We start from the raw sequence: 20,455 nt of genomic DNA, 5'->3' as shown, positions 1-20,455 counted from the left end.
CTCACCGCAACCAGCCAGACTGATCTTCATTAAATCAGAGACTAATCTCAACATTCACAGAAAGATAGACAAGATGAAAAGGTAGAGGGCTATGTACCAGGTGAAGGAACAAGATAAAACCCCAGAAAAACAACTACATGAAGTGGAGATGAGCAAGCTTTCAGAAAAAGAATTCAGAATAATGATAGTGAAGATGATCCAGGACCTCAGGAAAAGAATGGAGGCAAAGATCGAGAAGATGCAAGAAATGTTTAACAAAGACACAGAAGAATTAAAGAACAAACACCTAGAAGAATTAAAGAACAAACAAACAGAAAAGAACAATACAATAACTGAAATGAAAAATACACTTGAAGCAATCAACAGCAGAATAAGTGAGGCAGAAGAATGGATAATTGACCTGGAAGATGGAATGGTGGAATTCACCACCACAGAACAGAGTAAAGAAAAAAGAATGAAAAGAAATGAAGACAGCCTAAGAGACCTCTGGGACAACATTAAACGTGACAACATTCACATTATAGGGGTGCCAGAAGGAGAACAGAGAGAGAAAGGACCTGCAAAAATATTTGAAGAGATTATAGTTGAAAACTTCCCTAACATGGGAAAGGAAATAGGCACCCAACTCCAGGAAGTGCAGAGAGTCACAGGTAGGATAAACCCAAGGAGAAACATGCCGAGACACATAGTAAATCAAATTGACAAAAATTAACGACAAAGAAACATTATTGAAAGCAACAAGGGAAAAATGACAAATAACATACAAGGGAACTCCCATAAGGTTAACAGCTGATTTCTCAGCAGAAACTCTACAAGCCAGAAGGGAGTGGCATTATATATTTAAAGTGATGAAAGGGAAGAATCTACAACAAAGATTACCCAGCAAGGAACGCCTTCAGATTCGATGGAGAAATCAAAAGCTTTACAGACAAGCAAAAGCTAAGAGAATTGAGCACTACCAAACCAGCTCTACAACAAATGCTAAAGGAACTTCTCTAAGTGGGAAACACAAAAGAAAAGGACCTACAAAAGCAAACCCAAGACAATTAAGAAAATGGTAATAGGAACATACATATCGATAATTACCTTAAATGTGAGTGGATTAAATGCTCCAACCAAAAGACACAGGCTCCCTGAATGGATACAAAAACAAGACTCATATATATGCTATCTACAACAGACCCACTTGAGACCTAGTGACACATACAGACTGAAAGTGAAGTGGGGAGACGGAAAAAGATATTCCATGCAAATGGAAATCAAAAGAAAGCTGGAGTAGCAACACTCATATGAGATAAAAAAGACTTTAAAATAAAGAATGTTAAAGAGACAAGGAAGGACACTACATAATGATCAAGGGATCAATCCAAGAAAAAGATACAATTATGAATATATATGCACCCAACATAGGAGCACCTCAGTACTCAAGGCAACTGCTAACAGCTATAAAAGAAGAAATTCACAGTAACACAATAGTGGGGAATTTTAACACCTCACACTAACGGACAAATCATCCAAACAGACAATTTACAAGGAAACACAAGCTTTAAATGACACAATAGACCAGACAGATTTAATTGATATTTATAGGACATTCCATCCAAAAACAGCAGACTACACTTTCTTCTCAAGTGCTCATGGAAAATTTTCCAGGATAGATCATATCTTCGGTCACAAATCAAGCCTTGGGAAATTTAAGAAAACTGAAATTGTATCAAGTATCTTTTCTGACCACAATGCTATGAGACTAGATATCAATTACAGGAAAAAAATCTGTAAAAAAATACAAACACATGGAGGCTAAACAATACGTCACTAAATAACCAAGAGAACACTGACAAAATCAAAGAGGAAATCAAAAAATACCTAGAGATAAATGACAATGAAAAAACGATGATCCAAAACCTATGGGATGCAGCAAAAGCAGTTCTAACAGGGAAGTTTATAGCAATACAAGCCTACCTCAAGAAACAAGAAAAATTTCAAATAAACAATCTAACCTTACACCTAAAGGAACTAGAGAAAGAAGAACAAAGAAAACCCAAAGTTAGTAGAAGGAAAGAAATCATAAAGATCAGAGCACAAAAAAATGAAATACAAACAAAGAAAACAATAGCAAAGATCAATAAAACTAAAAGCTGGTTCTTTGAAAAGATAAACAAAATTGATAAACCATTAGCCAGACTCATCAAGAAAAAGAGGGAGAGGACTCAAATCATTAGAATTAGAAATGAAAAAGGAAAAGTTACATCAGACAGCGCAGAAATACAAAGCATCCTAAGAGACTACTACAAGAAACTCTATGCCAATAAAATGGACAACCTGGAAGAAATGCACAAGTTCTTAGAAAGGTATAACCTTTCAAGACTGAACCAGGAAGAAATAGAAAACATGAACAGACCAATCACAAGTAATGAAATTGAAATTGTGACTAAAAATCTTCCAACAAACAAAAGTCCTGGACCAGATGGCTTCACAGGTGAATTCTATCAAACATTTAGAGAAAAGTTAACACTCATCCTTGTCAAACTCTTCCAAAACAATGCAGAGGAAGGAACACTCCCAAACTCATTCTATGAGGGCACCATCATCCTGATACCCAAACCAGACCAAGATACTACCAAAAAAGAAAATTACAGACCAATATAACTGATGAATATACATGCAAAAATCTTCAACAAAATATTAGCAAACAGAATCCAACAACACATTAAAAGGATTATACACCATGTTCCAGTGGGATTTATCAAGGGATACAAGGATTCTTCAATATACGCAAATCAATCAATGTGATACACCATATTAAGAAGTTGAAGAGTAAAAACCAAATGATCATCTTAATAGATGCAGAAAAAGCTTTTGACAAAATTCAAAGCCTATTTATGATAAAAATTCTCCAGAAAGTGGGCATAGAGGGATGGTACCTCAACATAATAAAGGCCATATATGACAAACCCAGAGCAAACATCATTTTCAATGGTGAAAAACTGAAATCATTTCCTCTAAGATCAGGAAAAAGACAAGGATGTTCACTCTCGCCACTATTATTCAACATAGTTTTGGAAGTCCTAGCCATGGCAATCAGAGAAGAAAAAGAAATAAACGGAATACAAATTGGAAAAGACGAAGTAAATCTGTCACTGTTTGCTGATGACATGATACTACACATAGAGAATCTTAAAGATGCCACCAGAAAACTACTAGAGCTAATCAATGAATCTGATAAAGTTGCAAGATACAAAATTAATGCACAGAAATCTCTTTCATCCTATACACTAATGATGAAAAATCTGAAAGAGAAATTAAGGAAACACTCCCATTATCACTGCAACAAAAAGAATAAAATACCTAGGAATAAACCTACCTAGGGAGACAAAAGACCTCTATGCAGAAAACTATAAGACACTGATGAAAGAAATTAAAGATGATACTAACAGATGGAGAGATATACCATGTGCTTGGATTGGAAGAATCAATATTGTGAAAATGACTATACAACCCAAAACAACCTACAGATTCAATGCAATCCCTATCAAATAACCAATGGCATTTTCCACAGAACTAGAACAAAAAATTTCACAATTTATATGGAAACACACAAAGACCCCAAATAACCAAAGCAGTCTTGAGGGAAAAAAATGGAGCTGGAGGAATCAGGTTCCCAGACTTCAGACTATACTACAAAGCTACAGTAATCAAGACAGTATGGTACTGGCACAAAAACAGAAATATAGATCAATGGAACAGGATAGAAAGCCCAGAGATAAACCCACGCACCTATGGTCAACTAATGTATGACAAAGGAGGCAAGGATATACAATGGAGAAAAGACAGTCTCTTCAATAAGTGGTGCTGGGAAAACTGGACAGTTACACATAAAAGAATGAAATTAGAACACTCCTTAACACCATACACAAAAATAAACTCAAAATAGATTAGAGACCTAAATGTAACACTGGATACTATAAAACTCTTAGAGGGAAACATAAGAAGAACACTCTTTGACATAAATCACAGCAAGATCTTTTTTGATCCACCTCCTAGTGTCATGGAAATAAAAACAAAAATAAACAAATGGGACCTAATGAAACTTAAAAGCTTTTGCAAAGCAAAGGAAACTACAATCAAGACAAAAAGACAACCCTCAGAATGGGAGAAAATATTTGCAAACATATCAGCAGACAATGGATTAATCTCCAAAATATATAAACAGCTCATTCATCTCAATATCAAAAAAACAAACAACCCAATCCAAAAATGGACAGAAGGGACTTCCCTGGTGGTGCAGTGCTTAAGAATCTGCCTGCCAATGCAGGGGACAGAGGTTCGAGCCCTGGTCCAAGAAGATCCCACATGCCGCAGAGCAGCTAAGCCCATGCACCACAACTACTGAGCCTACGCTCTAGAGCCCGCGAGCCACAATTTCTGAAGCCCACACACCTAGAGCCTGTGTTCCATAACAAGAGATGCCACCACAACGAAAAGCCCGCATGCCACAACGAAGACCCAACGAAGCCAAAAATAAATAAATAAAATAAATAAATTTATTAAAAAACAAAAATGGGCAGAAGACCTAAATAGACATTTCTCCAAAGAAGACATACAGATGGCCAAGAAGCACATGAAAAGCTGCCCAACATCACTAATTATTAGAGAAATGCAAATCAAAACTACACTGAGGTATCACCTCACACCAGTTAGAATGGGCATTATCAGAAAATCTACAAACAACAAATGCTGGAGAGGGTGTGGAGAAAAGGGAATCCTCTTGCACTGCTGGTGGGAATATAAATTGATACATCCACTATGGTGAACAGTATGGAGGTTCCTTAAAAAACTAAAAATTGAATTACCATATGATCCAGCTATCCCACTACTGGGCATATACCCAGAGAAAACCATAATTCAAAAAGACACATGCACCCCAATATTCATTGCAGAACTATTTACAATAGCCAGGTCATGGAAGCAACCTAAATGCCCATCGACAGACAAATGGATAAAGAAGTTGTGGTACATATATACAATGGTATATCACTCAGCCATAAAAGAGAACGAAATTGGGTCATTTGTAGAGACGTGGATGGATCTAGGGACTGTCATACAGAGTGAAGTAAGTCAGAAAGAGCAAAACAAATATCGTATATTAACGTATATATGTGGAACCTAGAAAAATGGTACAGATGAACCAGTTTGCAGGGCAGAAATAGAGACCCAGATGTAGAGAACAAACGTATGGACACCAAGGGGGGTAAGTGGCCAGGGGAGGGGGGTGGTGGTGTGATGAATTGGGAGATTGGGATTGACATACATACACTAATACGTATAAAATGGATAACTAATAAGAACCTGCTGTATAAAAAAATTAAAAATAAAGAAATTTAAAAAAACATATTACAAAGCTGCAGTAATTAAATCAGTATGGTTCAGGCATAAACACAGACATATAAACCAATGGAACAAAACAGCTTAGAAGTAGACCCACACATATATGGTCAAATGATCTTTGATAAGGATGCCAAGACTATGCAATGGGGAAAGGATAGCCTCTTCAAAAAGTATGCCTGGAAAACTGTATATCCACAGACAAAAGAATGATATTGGATCTGTATTCTACACCATACACAAAAATAAATTCAAAATACATGAAATATTTAAATGCAAGAGATGAAACTACAAAACTCCTAGAATAAAACACAGGGAAAGCTTCATAACATTGGGGTCAGCAATGGTTTCTTGGACATGATAACAAAAGGAAAAACAGACAAGTGGGACTACATAACTAAAAAGCTTTTGTGCAGCAAAGGAAACTATCAACAGAGTAAAAAAACAATCCACAGAATGAGAGAAAATATTTGTAAACTATATATCTGATAAGGAGTTAATATCCAAAATATATAAGAACTCCTACAACTCAAGAGCAAAAAAAAAAATTTTTTTTTTGTTTAATGGGCAAAGGACTTGAATAGACATTTCTCCAAAGAAGACATACATGTACCCAATAGGTACATGAAAAGATTCTCATCATTAATCATCAGGGAAATGCAAATCAAAAGAACAATGCAATATCACCTCACACCTGTTTGGATGGCCATTCTCAAAAAACAAAACAAAACAAAACAACAAAAAGTAACAAGCATTGGTGAGGATGTGGAGAAACTGGAAACTTGTGCACTGTTGGAGGGAATGTAAATTGGTGCAGCCACTATGGAAAACAGAGTGGAAGTTCCTCAAAAAATTACAAACAGAACTATCATATGGTCAAGCAATCGCAGTTCAGGATATTCATCCAAAAAAAAAAATGAAATCAGGATCTCAAAGAAGCATCTGTACTCCCATGTTCACAGCAGCATTATTCACAATAGCCAAGAGGTGGAAACAACCTAAGTGTCCATGGACACATGAAAGAATAAAGAAAATATGGTACATACATGCAGTGGAGTGCTATTCGGCCTTTAAAAAGAAAGAAGTCCTATCATCATGTGCTACAACATGGATGAACTTTGAGGACATAATGCTAAGTGCAATAAGCAAGTAAACAAGAAGGGCAAATACTGCATGATTCCAATCATATGAGGTATCTAAAGTAGTCAAACTCATGGAAGCAGAAAGTAGAATGGTGGTTGCCAGTGGTTGGGGGCAGGGGAAGAAATGAGGAGTTATTGTTCAATGGGTATACAGTTTCAGTCTATGAAAAAGTTGATAAAAGATGAAAAAGTTCTAGAGATCTACTGTATAACATTGCACGTAAAACTACAAGTACTGTGCTGTACACTTAAAAATTTGCTAAGAGGGTAGATTTCATGTTATGTGTTTTTTTAGCATATTAAAAAATTTTAGGGACACATCTACATCTTAATAAATGATTTTATAACCAAGAAGTTATTCATTAAAAATTTTAAATTCACTGAATAGGTTATAGAAGAACCAGCTCAAGACAAAATTAGTTAACTCCAAATACATTTGAGGAAATTACACAAAATACAGCACAAATAGAAAGGAATATACAATCTGAAGGAGGGAGTAAGAAACAAACACTAGAATAAAAGGTTTAACATATGTCTAGTAGTATAATAAGAAAAGAGAATGGTGAAAAAGCAATATTTAGGTCTGACTACTCACAGGACTCTATTCTCCTGGACACAAAGTTTGGCCCGAGGGAGAGGATATGTTGAAACATGTCCAAATAGAGTATCTCCTTAGGGTAGATATATGATGTTGGGAGATTTAAGAACTCTTCAATGGATTGCAAGGTACAATGTCAGAAGCAGGGTATTGTGCTTCAGGTGGTGGGGGGTAGAGACACGTGCAGCATGAGATGGAAAACTTTTATAATTCCTTAACTTTGTTCCATACCTATTTTATTCTTTCTTTCCACAAGTTACATCCGGGGGGAACCCAAAAAACAAAAGCACACACTTCTGAGCATGCCCTGTGAACCCAACACTTTTCTAGGCAACGGCAATAAGATGAGTTAAGACCTGGTCCACGGAGAACCATAACATCAGGGGCTGAAAGGGACCGAAGGCAGCCTCCTGGTGTCACATCCAGAGCGCCTCTGCTCTGTCTTCCTCCCTCACAATTCTAGAGCACCGTGTGCCAGGCATGACAATGATTGAGAGCTAAGTAAAGGTATTTTAACCTCCTCTAGACCCTGGTTTGAGTTCATAATGAAATGAAATGCACCAGCCTCCCTCTGGTAGCCAGGGTCACTCTCCCCGTGCTCTTTTGGCAGAAGCATCTCATTTGAAACAGCTTGGGCTCCCTGGGCTCTTTGTAAGGATTGGTGGGGATGAGTTTCGATGTTTTACGATTATTGTGAAAAATCCTCTGCTCATAGCCTAAGAGAGAGCAAGGCCATGCATAGAGTGGGGGCCAAATCATCAGGCACTGGGCACGCTGGAACCTGTAGCCAGATGACCCTGGATGGCAGTGGGGTCTGCTGAGTGATCAGGACGGGGGGCAGCAGACACAACGATTAAGTAGGGACTGCTGAAAATGAAAGAAGACACTGCAAAATAAAAAAGCACTGCTGTACTACACTCTAAGCAAAATGGATTAAAGAGCCAACTTAAATCCTTTTGCACTTGAGTGAAAACTCAAGTAAGTCAGCTCAAAAGATTTCTGGATCAGCAGCTTACCTTCAAGGCGGTTAAATGTAAGTTGTTCTTTCTTCCTAGAAATCATTCCTTTAACTTCATTAGACATAGGGTGACTTTTTTTTTTTAATTTGCTTAGAGGCAGTCTTAGTTTATATCTGTGTGTCAGGTTTATCTTTTTCAGCATCGGTTCCGGATTTTTTAAACAAAGTATTATTATTATTATTACTAGCACTATTATTATTATTTGCATTAAAGTTAGCCAGGATGGGCTCAGTAGACTTCCAGTGCGGTGATGTGACTCTCAGAGCTCCCATCAGAACTGAAAGACTATTCCCTAACTGCCAGGAGGGGCTTCTGGCAGAAAGCCCCATGAGGCCACACCCCCTTCCCAGGGTACCCACGGCCAATGACTGGTTTATGTGAAAGTATAAATGTCCAGCCCCCTCACCCAACTTCAGAGCTCCCTATGGGGTTGGCCCATGTTGAGGCTGCCTCATAAGTCAGCTTCTCCTTCTGCCCAATCCTCCTGCCTTTTCTGAGCCTGTGGTCCCAAGAGCACTCCCTAACAAACTCCTGCACCCCAGTGTCCATCTCAGCAGGCCACAGCCTCTGGCAATCACCATTTGGTGGTTTTACTTCCTACCATGGACTTGTCTAGTAGTATATGAGACACAGATAGTGTGTTCTCACTCTGGTTAAATCCAAGGGTGCTGAGATAACCTATCTCACTTTTCCCAGTCTTATTCAGCCACAACACGTGATGGACAAAGTGATGCCCAGATGGCTCTTCAAAGAAGGATGTGCTGCCTAGCTGTGGGCAGTGCAGTGAGCAAGACAGCTTCTAGCTGTCAGCTTCTTCAGGGTGTGCCTCAGCTGCAGAGAGTGGCCCCACCAAATGTCATGCCCCTTCCAGGACAGCCCATACTTGGTGACCAGGTGAGGTGTGCGTATAAAGATCCAGCCACTTGGGCCCTATATGGGACACCTCTGATGGGCCACACTCATTCCAGAACTCCCAGCCAGGTTAGCCAAGGCTTCGTCAAGCCTGCATTGAAGTTGGACAGCTCCCTCTGCCCAGTCTTGCTTTTCCCTCTTCCTTTCGTGGGTGTTGTTCCCAAATAAACATCTTGAACCCCAAACTTCCTCTCAGCAGCTGCTTCTGGATAATTCAATCTGCAACACAACACCTCTCTTTTCAGGACAGCTTATGGGGTGTTCACTTAACAAAGAAAGTATGTTAGGAAACTAGCAGCTAGGAACAGCTCCTTCCCATCTGGGAAAGGGAGAAAGAAGATTTGGTGTTGCTGCCTCCGCTGGCCCCTTGGGATACTAGCCAGTTGTGGGGAGACCGCTGTCTTAATTTGAGAGATGCCTGCTATCAGCAGGCCACCATTCGTGCAGTCAGTGGAAAACAAGTCTAGGTGTATGTGAAATATTTATGGAAAATAAAGACTATTTTCCCATAGAAAATAGAAAGTATATTACTTTCTACTGCTCTTGCTACAGTGGTATGCTGCATAAATCTACAACTATTCTGTATTTATTTGGTAACACTTTTAAAATTGGCAACAAATATTTTCACATTAATGGGCTCAAAAAAATGAAAGGGACTGTTTAATCAACAAATACTCCATTCACGAGAAAGTTGATGACAAACCTATAAATTTCAAAATGTTTATCAACACTGACCACCTACCATGGGGACGGTAAAATACCACTGATTCCACAAAATTCAGAAGACACAAAAATGCTGAAGCATCAACATCAGCTTCCAAAGATTGTGCCTGAAGACAATGACCTAACACATACAGTTTTGGAAAGCGTGTGGCAAAGCAAGACTTTGCATTTAGATCAAATAACTGTTCCTCTAAATTCATTTTATTCTAAATATTAACTAATTTATAACATTAACTTTATTCCATTTTTCTTGTGCACATACAAAAAGTGTAGCTGTTAATGCACTGGCTCCAATGCAGAAAAACATTTCAAACAATTAAATGATGCCACTTTTACATCAGTGTAATCAGACACGGCATATTAGAAAACGATTACTTTTCAATAATGATTCAATTTTTTAAATGTCATGGTACTAAAGTAAAGTATTTAGAATTTCATCCTGTTGAAAGTAAAACATTTGACATTCCTAGAGCGACATGCCATTATAAACTCAGTTAAATGAATAAGTGCTACTGTAAATTCAGTGTTTAAAAATTTCAAACTAAAGTTATCCTTGCATAACAATATAAATACAAATTTTGATGGAGCACAGTGCCATGGTAAAACTATGTTCTTTCTAAAGAAATTTATGGAGTAGAAATGTGCTTGGCATTGGGTGTGCTGCAACATAATTTATCTTTGCACTCAAGTTGTCAAATAGTAGCAGTAGCTATAAAAGTTTATAAATATCATAACATATACATAGTTAGAATAAATGAACTACACATTTTTTGTTTAAAAACCTGATTTTGAATACAAAGCAGTACGTGTCTTTCTCCTTGCTGGCTGCCATAAGTAGGATTAGAGATATTTGAGCCTTTGAAGAAATAATTTGTAAATGAATCTAAGTGCCCTATAATGGTATTGAAGTCTTTATAAATGAGCCTTCTAAATTTGTGCTATATTTTTCCAAAATAGTTTTGGAAAATTTCTTATCCACATTTTCAATGAATGAAAGACCAAAAAGCTCCAGTTTTCCAGACATTCAGAAAATGGGGATTATTGGTAAGAGGTATTTAAAAACAGCAAGACACTAAAATTTGTCCCCATAAAGAAAGGAACTGAACAAATTAAATGGTGACAGCTCGGTAGAGGAACCAAGATGGTGGAGTAGAAGGACGTGCTCTCACTCCCTCTTGTGAGAACACCAGAATCACAACTAGCTGCTGGACAATCAATGACAGGAAGACACTGGAACTCACCAAAAAAATACCCCACATCAAAAGACAAAGGAGAAGCCACAATGAGACGGTAGGAGGGGTGTAATCACAGGAATACCAAATCCCATAACTGCTGGGTGGGTGACTCACAGACTGGAGAACACTTATAACACAGAAGTCCACCCACTGGAGTGAAGGTTCTGAGCCCCATGCCAGGCTTCCCAAGCTGGGGGTCCGACAACGAGAGGAGGAATTCCTAGAGAATCAGACTTTGAAGCCTAGTGGGATTTCATTGCAGCACTTCGACAGGACTGGGGAAAACAGAGACTACACACTTAGAGGGCACACACAAAGTAGTGTGCGCATCGGGACCCAGGGGAAGGAGCAGTGACCCCAGGGGAGACTGAACCAGACCTATCTGCTAGTGTTGGAGGGTCTCCTGCAGAGGCAGGGGGTGGCTGTGGCTCACCGTGGGGACAAGGACACTGGCAGCAGAAGTTCTGGGAAGTACTCCTTGGCGTGAGCCCTCCCAGAGTCCGCCATTAGCCCCACCAAAGAGCCCAGGTAGGCTCCAGTGTTGGGTTGCCTCAGGCCAAACAAACAATAGGGAGGGAACCCAGCCCCACCCATCAACAGTCAACTGGATTAAAGTTTTACTGAGCTCTGCCCACCAGAGCAACAGTCAGCTCTACCCACCACCAGTCCCTCCCATCAGGAAACTTACACAAGCCTTTTAGATAGCCTTATCCACCAGAGGGCAGACAGCAGAAGCAAGAAGAATGACAATCCAGGAGCCTGTGGAACAAAAAACCACATTCACAGAAAGACAGACAAAATGAAAAGGCAGAGAGCTATGTACCAGATGAAGGAACAAGATAAAACCCCAGAAAAACAACTACATGAAGGGAGATAGGCAACCTTCCAGAAAAAGAATTAAGAATAATGATACTGAAGATGATCCAGGACCTCAGATAAAGAATGGAGGCAAGATCGAGAAGATGCAAGAAATGTTTAACAAAGATCTAGAAGAATTAAAGAACAAACAAACAGAGATGAACAATACAATAACTGAAATGAAAACTACACTAGAAGGAATCAATAGCAGAATAACTGAGGCAGAAGAACGGATAAGTGACCTGGAAGACAGAATGGTGGAATTCACTGCTGAAGAATAGAATAAAGAAAAAACAATGAAAAGAAATGTAGACAGCCTAAGAGACCTCTGGGACAACATTAAACACAACAACATTTGCATTATAGGGGTCCCAGAAGGAGAAGAGAGAGAGAAAGGACCAGTGAAAATATTTGAAGAGATTATAGTAGACATGGGAAAGGAAATAGCCACCGAAGTCCAGGAAGCGCAGAGAGTCCCATACAGGATAAACACAAGGAGAAACATGCCGAGACACATAGTAACTTCCCTAACATGGGAAAGGAAATAGCCACCCAAGTCCAGGAAGCACAGAGTCCCATACAGGATAAACCCAAGGAGAAACATGCCGAGACACATAGTAATCGAACTGGCAAAAATTAAAGACAAAGAAAAATTTTTGAAAGCAGCAAGGGAAAAACGACAAATAACATACAAGGGAACTCCCATAAGGTTAACAGCTGATTTCTCAGCAGAAACTCTACAAGCCAGAAGGGAGTGGCATGATATACTTAAAGTGATGAAAGGGAAGAACCTACAACCAAGATTACTCTATCCTGCAAGGATCTCATTCAGATTCGATGGAGAAATCAAAAGCTTTACAGACAAGCAAAAGATAAGAGAATTCAGCACTACCAAACCAGCTCTACAACAAATGCTAAACGAGCTTCTCTAAGTGGGAAACACAAGAGAAGAAAAGGACCTACAAAAACAAACCCCAAACGATTAAGAAAATGGTCACAGGAACATACATATCAATAATTACCTTAAACATGATTGGATTAAATGCTCCAACCAAAAGACACAGTCTTGCTGAATGGATACAAAAACAAGACCCATATATATTCTGTCTACAAGAGACCACTTCAGACCTAGGGACACGTACAGACTGAAAGTGAGGGGATGAAAAAAGATATTCCATGCAAATGGAAATCAAAAGAAAGCAATACTCATATCAGATAAAATACACTTTAAAATACACGAGACAAGGAAGGACACTACATAATGATCAAGGTATCAATCCAAGAAGAAGATATACCAATTATAAATATATATGCACCCAACATAGGAGCACCTCAATACATAAGGCACCTGCTAAAAGCTATAAAACAGGAAATCGACAGTAACACAATAATAGTGGGGGACGTTAACACCTCACACCAATGGACAGCTCATATAAAATGAAAATAAATAAGGAAACAGAAGCTTTAAATGACACAATAGACCAGACAGATTTAATTGATAATTATAGGACATTCCATCCAAAAAGAGCAGATTACACTTTCTTCTCAAGTGCACACGGAACACTCTCTAGGATAGATCACATCTTGGGCCACAAATCAAGCCTCAGTTAATTTAAGAAAACTGAAATCATATGAAGTACCTTTTCTGACCACAACACTATGAGATTAGAAATGAATTACAGGGAAAAAAACGTAAAAAACACAAACACATGGAGGCTAAACAATGCGTTACTAAATAACTAAGAGATCACTGAAGAAATCAAAGAGGAAATCAAAAAATAATTAGAGACAAATGACAATGAAAACACGACAATCGAAAACCTATGGGATGCAGCAAAAGCAGTTCTAAGAGGTAAGTATATACCTATACAAGCCTACCTCAAGAAACAAAGAAAAATCTCAAATAAAACAATCTAACCTTACACCTAAAGGAACTAGAGAAAGAAGAACAAACAAAACCCAAAGTTAGCAGAAGGAAAGAAATCATAAAGATCAGAGCAGAAATAAATGAAATAGAAACAAAGAAAACAATAGCTAAGATCAACAAAACTAAAAGCTGGTTCTTTGAGAACATAAACAAAATTGATAAACCAATATCCAGACTCATCAAGAAAAGGAGGGAGAGGATTCAAAACAATAAAATTAGAAATGAAAAAGGAAAAGTTACAACAGACACCACAGAAATACAAAGCATCCTAAGAGACTACTACAAGAAACTCTATGCCAATAAAATGGACAACCTGGAAGAAATGAACAAATTCTAAGAAAGGTATAACCTTCCAAGACTGAACCAGAAAGAAATAGAAAATATGAACAGACCAATCACAAGTAACGAAATTGAAACTGTGATAAAAATCTTACAACAAACAAAAGTCCTGGACCAGATGGCTTCACAGGTGAATTCTATCAAACATTTAGAGAAGAGTTAACACTCATCCTTCTCAAACTCTTCCAAAAAAATTGCAGAGGAAGGAACACTCCCGAACTCACTCTATGAGGCTACCATCACCCTGATACCAAAACCAGACCAAGATAGTACAAAAAAAGAAAATTACAGACCACTATCACTGATGAATGTAGATGCAAAAATCCTCAAGAAAATACTACCAAACAGAATCCAAAAACACATTAAAAGGATCATACACCATGATCAAGTGGGATTTAACCAAGGGATTCAAGGATTCTTCAATATATGCAAATCAATCAATGTGATACACCACATTAACAAACTGAAGAATAAAAACCATATGATCAACCCAATAGATGCAGAAAAAGCTTCTGACAAAATTCAACACCCATTTATGATAAAAACTCTCCAGAAAGTGGACATAGAGGGAACCAACCTCAATATAATAAAGGCCATATACAACAAGCCCACAGCAAACATCATTCTCAATGGTGAAAAAGTGAAAGCATTTCCTCTAAGATCAGGAAAAAGACAAGGATGTCCACTCTCACCACTTCTATTCAACATAGTTTTGGAAGTCCTAGCCACAGCAATCAGAGAAGAAAAAGAAATAAAAAGGAATACAAATTGGAAGAGAAGAAGTAAAACTGTCACTGTTTGCAGATGACATGATACTATACATAGAGAATCCTAAAGATGCCACCAGAAAACTACTAGAGCTAATCAATGAATCTGATAAAGTTGCAGGATACAAAATTAATGCACAGAAATCTCTGGCATTCCTATACACTAATGATGAAAAATCTGAAAGAGAAATTAAGGAAACACTCCCATTTACCACTGCAACAAAAAGAATAAAATACCTAGGAATAAACCTACCTAGGGAGACAAAAGACCTGTATGCAGAAAACTATAAGACACTGATGAAAGAAATTAAATATGATACCAGCAGATGGAGAGATATACCATGTGCTTGGATTGGAAGAATCAATATTGTGAAAATGACTACACTACCCAAAGCAATCTACAGATTCAATGCAATCCCTATCAAATTACCAATGGCATTTTTTACGTAACTAGAACAAAAAATCTTAAAATTTGTATGGAGACACAAAAGACCCTGAATAGCCAAAGTAGTCTTGAGGGGAAAAAACAGAGCTGGAGGAATCAGGCTCCCTGACTTCAGACTATACTACAAAGCTGCAGTAATCAAGACAGTATGGCACTGGCACAAAAACAGAAACATAGATCAATGGAACAAGACAGAAAGCCCAGAGATAAATCCACGCACCTATGGTCAACTAATCTATGACAAAGAAGGCAAGGATATACAATGGAGAAAAGACAGTCTCTTCAATAAGTGGTGCTGGGAAAACTTGACAGCTACATGTAAAAGAATGAAATTAGAACACTCCCTAACACCATACACAAAAATAAACTCAAAATGGATTTGAGACCTAAATGTAAGACCAGACACTATAAAACCCTTAGAGGAAAACATAGGAAGAACACTCTTTGACATAAATCACAGAAGGATCTTTTTTGATCCACCTCCTAGAGTAACGGAAATAAAAACAAAAATAAACAAATGGGACCTAATGAAACTTAAAAGCTTTTTCACAGCAAAGGAAACCATAAACAACATGAAAAGACAACCCTCAGATAGAGAGAAAATATTTGCAAATTAATCAACAGACAAAGGATTAATCTCCAATATATATAAACAGCTAATACAGCTCAATATTAAAAAAACAAACAGGGCTTCCCTGGTGGTGCAGTGGTTGAGAGTCTGCCTGCTAATGCAGGGGACACGAGTTCGAGCCCTGGTCTGGGAGGATCCCACATGCCGCGGAGCTACTAGGCCCATAAGCCACAACTGCTGAGCCTGCACGTCTGGAGCCTGTGCTCCGCAACAAGAGAGGCCCCGATAGTGAGAGGCCCATGCACCACAAGAGTCCTCGCACAGAAACGAAGACCCAACACAGCAAAAATAAATTAATTAAAAAACTCCAACCCCCAACATCTAAAAAAAAAAAAACAAAACAAAAACAACCCAATACAAGAATGGGCAGAAGACCTAAATAGACATTTCTCCAAAGAAGACATACAGATGGCCAAGAAGCACATGAAAAGCTGCCCAACATCACTAATTATTAGAGAAATGCAAATCAAAACTACACTGAGGTATCACCTCACACCAGTTAGAATGGGCATTATCAGAAAATCTACAAACAACAAATGCTGGAGAGGGTGTGGAGAAAAGGGAATCCTCTTGCACTGCTGGTGGGAATATAAATTGATACATCCACTATGGTGAACAGTATGGAGGTTCCTTAAAAAACTAAAAATTGAATTACCATATGATCCAGCTATCCCACTACTGGGCATATACCCAGAGAAAACCATAATTCAAAAAGACACATGCACCCCAATATTCATTGCAGAACTATTTACAATAGCCAGGTCATGGAAGCAACCTAAATGCCCATCGACAGACAAATGGATAAAGAAGTTGTGGTACATATATATACAATGGAATATTACTCAGTCATAAAAAGGAATGAAATTGAGTCATTTGTTGAGACGTGGATGGATCTAGAGACTGTCATACGGAGTGAAGTAAGTCAGAGAGAGAAAAACAAATATCGTATATTAAAGCATGTATGTGGAACCTAGAAAAATGGTACAGATGAACCAGTTTGCAGGGCAGAAGTTGAGACCCAGATGTAGAGAACAAACGTATGGACACCAAGGGGGGGAAGGCCACGGGGGGGGTGGGAATGGGGCGGTGATGAATTGGGCGATTGGGATTGACATGTATACACTGATGTGTATAAAATGGATGACTAATAAGAACCTGCTGTATAAAAAAATAAATAAAATATAGTTCAAAAATTAAAAAAAAACCTAATACTAAACTTTCTTTGCGTTATTTGTATGGAAATATGTTAATATAAATGTTTCAGGCATTATATGACATTCCTAAGAATCTTATATATTCTGGTATAATGTTATAAGCCATAATTCTAGTTATTACTTTAAAATGTGTATCTCAGAAATAACTAAATTTCCTTGTCAACTTCATTATTATGAACTTTCCATCAAATATTTAACTGTGGTCATTTTTAAGTCTTTTGTCATTTACAGACAGTTCTAGGTGTATTCTGATGCTTTTGCAAAAATGTTCCTATAAAAGGGTTTCATCTTCAAGGAATTAATGGAAAAGACTGTGACAAGTACAGGTTTCTGGTACGGCTGAACTGAATGAATAAGCATTTTCACAACTCTAATGGAAAACTGATGAATTCATAAAAGTGTTAACAGGGTTTCCCTGGTGGCGCAGTGGTTGAGAGTCCGCCTGCTGATGCAGGGGACACGGGTTCATGCCCCGGTCCGGGAAGATCCCACATGCCACAGAGAGGCTGGGCCCGTGAGCTATGGCTGCTGAGCCTGCGCGTCTGGAGCCTGTGCTCCGCAACAGGAGAGGCCACAACAATGAGAGGCCCGTGCACCGCAAAAAGAAAAACAAGTGTTAAGAAAAGATCAAGATGAAAAAAAAATTAATTACATGGTACTGAGTGAACTGATGAGGATGATTGTAATTTTTGTGACTTTCTGTTTGAATGAAAAAAAAATGTGATGTAAATTTATGTAAAAAGAACTTAATGTAAAACAATGCCACTCTTATCACATATTTTCTCTTGTTTTGGAAAATATAGATATTTTCTGTTAAAAACGTGATTTATGCTGACACGTAATAGGTTGATTCTTGTTATTTTAAATGAATTAATAAATATTTTTAAGTTTCCAAAAATAAAAAAAAATGGTGACAGCTCAAATGATGTGCAAGATTTAATTCTGAAATTCTATAACTGCACTTTGGAATATCTCACATTGTACAAAAAAAATTTTTTTTTTTTTTTTTTTTTAAAGACAGCTCCTATCTTTCCTGTACCAGACTAGGGGAAAATTGAGAACTAAATTTTGTAAAATATAAACTTGACAAAATAGAACTCATTTGACAAGCTTTGCCTTGCAAAAAAATACTTTCTGAAGAAAGGTATTCTGAATGGAGGCAAAAACTACCCTTGAAAATACATTAGAATTGAGACTATCATCCACTTAGAATTTGTTCTGATCCTATGAAGTAGACTAGAGAGAGTATATTCTCCAACATAATATGGTCTACAGTGGTCCATTGAGGGTTCGTTTCAAATTTCTTAGCCACAAAATGCAACTTCAAAGAAAATTTCAGGTAATTTTCTCTAAAAATTTAACACAGCAAGACCACATGGGGGAAAGAAAAACACATTCTTCAGAAAAATAAAGTAGCATGGTATTTGAGATACGTGTGTTTTAAGAAACTCATTAAAGGGGGTGGATAACTATTCTGATTCCTTTTTAATATTTACTTTTCACTATGAAAAAAAAAAGTAGTTTTAAAAGTTTACTTTGAGGTCGATCGATGGATGTGGTGACGTCCCGCTCACCGGGGCCGGGCCTAGGCCGCGCCAGACGATAGACGGACGTTCATGGCGAACTGGGCCGCCCTTCTCGTTCTGCCCGGGGCCTCTCGCCTCTCCTCCACGCCGGTCGGTGGTGTCGGAAGGCAGGGGTGCGGTGCCCGGCTTGACTCCCGGTCTCCCGACCCCAGCCTCAGAGCCTGGGCGGGCCGGCGTCCTCTCCCACTCTCGCTTCGCCGCCTCAGCGCGTCTCGCGAGAAGCACTCGCCAAGGTGGGGTTTGGCTGGGGCGCGGCGGCGGGGTGCGTCCCTCGGTGCCGGCGTGCGTCCCGCCTGGCCCTTGGCGGTGCTCCTGGAGCGCTCCAGGTCGGCGTTCAGGTGCCGGAGACCGAGCGGTGGCGTCGTCTCCTGTTCCCTGTGAGTCCCTCGGATCCCCACTCCGGCGGTGCTTCCGGTGAGCAGCTCTCCTGGGGGGTTGAGACGGTAAGGGAGGCACGGCCGTCCCCCTCGTGGGGCTGGGTGCCGCCTCGTCGCGGTCGTCCTCACTGCGTGCCAGGGGGCGGGGCGGGGGGGGAGACTGACTGTCAAAAGGTCTCCCTGCTTAGGGGAGTTAGGTGAGTCAACAAATGCGCACGTTGCTCAGAGCCCTGCACTGTAATCCATTCAGAACCGGAGGCGTCCGCGCACTTAAAGCCTCTGCTGGGCTAGCAGAGATCCTAAAATGCCACGGTCGCTTCCTTACAAGATTCCCACCACTTCCATAATACCGTGGAAGTGAGGTGCGGGAGGCAGGAGGACCAGGTAGTTCTTTCTGACAGTGGTCTCTTTAAAACATACCGAGGGACCAAGTCTAGTGGACGGCAGCAAATTGAAAGAAGGGGGACAACTGCTAGAGTTATTGTGGAAGTCGAACTGATAAGCCTTGGCAGTAAGTTTTGCATGGATGAGAGGGGGAAAAAGACGGCTGAGTCCTGTAGTCAGAGGTGTTCTGTAGGATGGTGATAAAGTAGGGAGGAAGAAGAGAGAACACTTTTATTTTTTTTTTTGCGGTACGCAGGCCTCTCACTGCTGTGGCCTCTCCCGTTGCGGAGCACAGGCTCCGGATGCGCAGGCTCGGCGGCCATGGCTCACGGGCCCAGCCACTCCGCGGCATGTGGGATCTTCCCAGACCGGGGCACGAACCCGTGTCCCCTGCATCGGCAGGCGGACTCTCAACCACTGCGCCACCAGGGAAGCCCAAGAGCAAACAATTTTAATATTGAAGAGCAAGGGTTGAGAGGGCCTCTTTCTATTTAATGCTAATTTAGCATTTGCCATTCCCTTACCTTGTACACTTCTTTACCTTTTAAGAGCACTTAGCCCATCCAGGTTGTCTAAAAACTATCCTGTGAAGTAGACATGGAGGTAAGAGAGTAGTCCAGGGTTTCCACATTAGTGGCTGACAGTGCTAGACTCTCACGTCTCCTGAGTGGTGCTCCTTTCTTTTTCCCAGATGCTATGGCTCATGGCGTTGCTAATGATCTGTAGGCATTAAGGGACAGGCATCACCAGCATCCTTTTTGAATTACAAATAGGCAAAGCCAGCACTGGTTTGTGCCAGCAGCTGCCAGTGGCAGGGGCTGAACTGACTAGCTTAGTCTGGTAGCCTCGTCCCAAGAATCTTTCCAACCTTGGCTGCCACACCTGGGGTTGGTCAGTTAGCTATGAGAAATCC

General features: G+C 39.5%; 1 protein-coding gene across 1 annotated transcript in view; it reads right to left on the bottom strand.

The window, feature by feature from the left end:
- Window positions 1-20,455, bottom strand: part of LOC308605028 (uncharacterized protein) — a gene marked incomplete at its 5' end in the record, with an annotated part of 108,690 nt that overhangs the window by 87,682 nt on the left and 553 nt on the right. The window contains one exon of the mRNA XM_081214696.1: window positions 18,731-19,338. Within this exon, the coding sequence (XP_081070822.1) occupies window positions 18,781-19,338 (558 nt within the window). The 3' untranslated portion in view covers window positions 18,731-18,780. The remainder of the gene's footprint in view (window positions 1-18,730; window positions 19,339-20,455) is intronic.

Source organism: Mesoplodon bidens, assembly GCF_964165515.1.
Source record: "Mesoplodon bidens genome assembly, chromosome: 17".
NCBI lineage: Eukaryota > Metazoa > Chordata > Mammalia > Artiodactyla > Ziphiidae > Mesoplodon > Mesoplodon bidens.
The sequence above is the reverse complement of the archived record's forward strand: the minus strand, read 5'-3'. Positions and strand labels throughout refer to the sequence as shown.